The sequence below is a fragment of the Hipposideros armiger genome, unplaced genomic scaffold, assembly GCF_001890085.2.
Source record: "Hipposideros armiger isolate ML-2016 unplaced genomic scaffold, ASM189008v1 scaffold_14, whole genome shotgun sequence".
NCBI lineage: Eukaryota > Metazoa > Chordata > Mammalia > Chiroptera > Hipposideridae > Hipposideros > Hipposideros armiger.
The window spans coordinates 5,235,554-5,240,492 of record NW_017731364.1 but is presented as its reverse complement, the minus strand read 5'-3'; the positions used below and the strand labels follow the sequence as shown (position 1 = coordinate 5,240,492).

The following is a 4,939-nucleotide window of genomic DNA, read 5'->3' as shown; positions in this document are numbered from 1 at the left end:
CTAGGGTGACATAGTTACCATGGCACAAGATGTGGAGAATGCCTGGAAAAGCGATAGGGTAAAGCAGGGCCACTGAATCATCCTTGTCTCTTGGAGGCCCCTGGAGGTCCCTTGAGGACAGATGAGTGTGCTCTGGGCTGAGCCTCCCACCCTGCTCGCTTCACTACCCAGCTCAGGGCCCAGGAACTCTCCCTTGGGACTTCCTTCATCCTCAGCCCTGGTTGGCTCTTGGCACCCTGCCCAGCTGCCATGGTAACAGGCTCCAGGGTGAAAAAAGAGGTTGCTGGGTCCTGTTTGCTCCTGGTCCTATCGAGGATTTCCAGACCACAGAGACTGAACTGCTCTGCACCTACCTGGGCTGCTTCTGTGGTCTTGCTCAGGTAGAGCTCAAACTTCCACTCTTGCCAACAAGGCCATGTCTACCAACCTGACCACTTGTGAGTGGAAGAAAGTCTTCTATGAGAAGATGGAAGTGGCAAAGCCAGCCGACAGCTGGGAACTCATCATAGACCCCAACCTCAAGTTCAATGAGCTGGCCCCTGGCTGGAAGCAGTACCTGGAGCAGCACGCCTCAGGCAGGTGAGAGGCCTGGAGAGGAAGGGCCCTTCAGACAGCCCCTGGGGCCCAGCCTTGGGCACCTTCCAAGGAGAGGCAGAGAGATATGTGGAGCTCCATCCTGGTGTCAGCTCTGGGTAGGGGGCAGAGAAGAACTTTCTAATCCCAGTTGTACCACTGATTTCCTGGGCGACCTTAGCAAGTTGTGTTCTTTCTTTGGGTCTTGGTTTTCCATGGTAAATGAAGAGCCGTAATATCTTCAATGCCCCTGTAATCTCTGACATTTGAAATGCTTTCTTATTTTCATAATCTCTTAAAGAGTGGTGGGAACTGAGGGGAGGAGGCCATGAGGTCCAGTAGGGAAAGCTTTAGCTTAGGGATCAGGGCCTGTGCTCTGGTCCAAGGTCTGTTCAGTCAGCTCAATCCAATTTGATTTGAATACAAAAACATTTACTGCCTACCTGCTATGTTCTAGAAACTGGCTCTATAGCTAACTAGTTCTGTGCACTTGGGCAAGTCATGTTCCCTCTCTGGGTCTCAGTTTTCACATTTGCAAAACCAGGGTACTGTCTTTAGATGATCAGTCAAGCCCCTTCCAGCTCTATTATCTATGAGTCTATGACAAAAAGACTTAGCTTTGGATAGGACTTCCCTTAGGTCTATAGGGCCCAGCGTCCTATACTTTATGGAAGTTGCATGTCTCCCATCGTGCCAGGAGCCCTAAGGCCAAGGGAACATGTCATTCTGAAGCCCACATGCCTCTCCCTCTTCCAGACCATGATTTGGGATTGGGACCACAGAAGTCCCTGCCCAAGCTGCCTCGAGCTTATCTCCAGGGTCCATGCAGACCTCTTCTCTGGGTCCATCACTTCAAGAACAGTCAGTATCCGTAGACCCCTGGGGAAGCCAGCAGGTGGCTGTGTTCTGGTGGTGTGGACACACAGACTGGGTTGTTCACACATATTTGTATGTGAAGCCCCTCGTGGTGCAGCATGGTGCTGAGGATAGGAACAGAAGAGGCAGGCTATGGGTGGGGAGCTTCCATGTGTACCCTTGCCCCAAGACCTGTAAATATTAGAGTGAACCTTTCTTTGGGACAAAAGACAGAGAGGCAGAGGTAGGTTGGTTTATTTCAATTCAAATCAATTCAAGAGATGCCTATTAGAAATCTGTTATGTGCTGGGTCCTGGCTTTGTCTCCGACTAACTGCACGCACAGAGAGCTCGCTTCCTCTCAGTGCTTCTGTTTTGTCTCAGTAAAATAAAAGTTGATGATCTGTAAGGTTCCCTCTTGCTAGGTCTGATATTTTGAGATTTAAGATCTGAGGTCTGGATTGAGGGAGAGGCAACAACCCTGAATTGGCTTGAGTTAAAAAGGTGTGGATGGAGGAGGCTGAAAACATGAAGCTCCTGAGTTGGCTGGTGGACGGGTGCTACGGGCTGGAAACTTAGGTGCAAGGGCCTGGGAGTTTAGGCACTGGGCTCCTCAGTCTCATAGTTTCTCTTGCCTCAGGGCTCAGCTGGCCCTATCCTGGCTAGTGACCTGTGGCTCCCAGCTGGCCACAGGCAGAGCTGGAGAACAGGTGCTCTGTGCTTACTCTGTGCATAGGCTCACTCTACCTCTCAGCTTCGGGACACATGAACCCTGGTGCCCTGCAGCTTTGGTCAGCATGGAAGTGAGGGTCCTTCTGGCTCAGGACCAGTCAGGCTGCTCTCCCTGCCAACCCTTCCTTGGGCTGTGCTGGGTACTGATCTGTGCTCATGTTGTCTTTGGGTTCCAGGGCTCAGGGGCAGGCTTGGCCTCATCTCTGCCCCGTAACCTGGGCTGTTTGGTAGTGTCTGTTGGATTGAATTGAGTTCATCATCAGGGGTCTTTCAAGGCCAGAGAGGGTCAATAGTGAGGGCAGACTCAGCCCAGTGGGCATGTGACTGCCTGTAAAATCTCCGTAACAGAGGCCTGTGAGAGGTTCGTCTCACGGGTGGAAGGAACTGTCCTGTAGGTAATAAGTGCTTTGTCACTGAAGGTGCACAATTACTGGGTGGGGGCTGAGGGAGTGAGGCTAGGCTAGATGAGTCCCAGGCCACTTCCCTCCATGTTCCCTGAGACTGGGACTCTATGGAGCCCAACGTAGACAACGCGGCCCGTGTGTATGTGTAAGAGTGCATATGTGCATGTATGTGGAGGGAGATGCCTAGCAGGATCCACTTTTTCTGTCTCTGCTGCAGGGTGGGGTGGGCTCCAGGGATGGTTTGTCAAGGGACAAGAGAGTGTTCTCTGTGAAGGCACAGGAACCAAGCTCTGTGGTCTTCCCCCCGCCGGCTCATCACTCATCCATCTGTCCATCTGGCAGAGTCTCCCTGGTCTGTGATTGGCACAGTGAGAAGCATCTTCTCTTCTCCCCAGGGCAGGCAGGATGCTTGAGTATGATACGCTGGTCATTCCCCTTACGAGAGCCACGGGAGGCCTGAGCAGAAGGACCCTTACTAGACACCATCGCCCCATATTTCACAGATGAGAAATAAGCCCAAACTGACCACTGTTCAGCATTCTGGTTCATGTCCTGAGTGCATTAGGTTTATGGGAAGCTGGGACCACCGGAGGGTACACTGGAGGCCGGCTGGAGAGCACAGCTGGCAACCAGGTGGCTCCTGAGGACGCTGCTCCAGGCCCCATGGGAGCTCACCAGGCGGAGGCGGAGCTGGCCGGCTTGAGCACGAAGGAACCCAGGGGGCAGTAAACACTCTGCTTCTACCTACATGCCCAGGCACACAGGGCCCTTCCTTTAAGGATTCTTCCAGGGCTGGCTACACTGGGAAGGAAGCCCACCTTGTCCATCCCTCTCCCCCATCCCTACAGGTTCCACTGCTCCTGGTGCTGGCACACCTGGCAGTCGGCCCACGTGGTCATCCTCTTCCACATGTACCTGGACCGCGCCCAGCGAACGGGCTCGGTGCGCATGCGCGTCTTCAAGCAGCTGTGCTATGAGTGCGGCACCGCGAGGCTGGACGAGTCAAGCATGCTGGAGGAGAACATTGAGAGCCTGGTGGACAACCTCATCACCAGCCTGCGCGAGCAGTGCTATGACGAGGATGGCGGCCAGTACCGCATCCATGTAGCCAGCCGCCCAGACAGCGGACCACACCGCAGCGAGTTCTGCGAGGCCTGCCAGGAGGGCATCGTGCACTGGAAGCCCAGCGAGAAGCTGCTGGAGGAGGAGGCGACCTACACCTCTGGTGCCTCCAAGCCAAGGGCCCAGGAGGGCTCGGGCTACAGCTTTTTCTCTCTTCGCTGGTGCTTCTTCTGGGCCTCCCTCTGCCTGCTCATTGTCTACCTGCAGCTCTCCTTCCGAGGCTCTGCCTCTCTTTAGCAGAGCTGGTTGGGGGTAAGAGGAGGGTGCATGGGGGTAAGGGTAGGGAAGCCATCCGATTCTGGTTCTGATTCTGGTACAGATTCAATATATGACACTGGACAACTCAGTTACCTCTCTGGGCCTCAGTTTATTACTCTGCAGAATGAAAGGTTTGCTCTAGGAGATACCTAATGGTCCCTCCATTAAAATATACAGTGATTGGGGTAGGGGAGAAGGGTACTAAACCCACAGGAAGGGGTCTTCTCCCTGCATCTGCTCCATCTCCATCTCCATCCCTCCTCTTGCTTCATTTCCATACCCCATACCCCATACCCCATTAGAACTCCATTAAGTCCAGTTTTGCCCCTTCTTCAGTCTCAATCTCACTTTCAGCGCTTCTGACCATCCTATCCTGGTATCCCTTGGAGAGGGAAGTCCCCCTCTTCCCCAGTGCATCTTCAATCACTATTCACCGTGTCTTCACCCAGTCGAGGCATCTTCCAGGTGACAGTGGGGCTGTGTGTTTCCATTCAGGGGAGACAACGAACAAGGGGAAGGCTGAGCCGTGGAAACAGCACCTGTTTCCTGGCGCCTTTCCCTTTGCCCCTGGAGAGCATGCTCTCAAAATTCTGAAAGGCTCGGTTTTTACTCCGGTAAAGCTAGACTCTGCTTAGCTGGGGCCGGGACTCGAACTGCTGTTGCTCAGAGCTCAAACTCTTGAGCGAGCTCTTAACCAACTGAGCCACTCGGCTGGCCCAGCTGAAATTATTTTGAGCTGCACTATCCAATGTGTTAGTCACTAGCCATATGTGACTGTTGAAATTAATTAAAATTGAAAATTCACTTCCTCAGTTGCACCAGCCACATATCAAGTGCTTAGTAGCCATGTGGAGCTGGTGGTTACTGTATTGAACTGTGCAGGTACAGGACATATTTACAGAAATTTCTATTGAACAGTGCTGGTCTAGAACTTGAAATCCCCACTTAAATTATATGGACTCATAAAATAAGAGGTGGGTATAGGTTTAAAGGTGC

The 4,939-nt window shown here is 52.9% G+C and overlaps 1 protein-coding gene across 1 annotated transcript; it reads left to right on the top strand.

Annotated features, from left to right (window-relative positions):
• Positions 1–415: 415 nt before the first annotated feature.
• Positions 416–3,922, top strand: RTP2 (receptor transporter protein 2). The gene is made up of 2 exons (XM_019668117.1): positions 416–579; positions 3,412–3,922. Exons 1-2 carry the CDS (start codon positions 416–418, stop codon positions 3,920–3,922), a joined length of 675 nt encoding a protein of 224 aa, XP_019523662.1.
• The last annotated feature ends 1,017 nt before the right edge of the window (positions 3,923–4,939 follow it).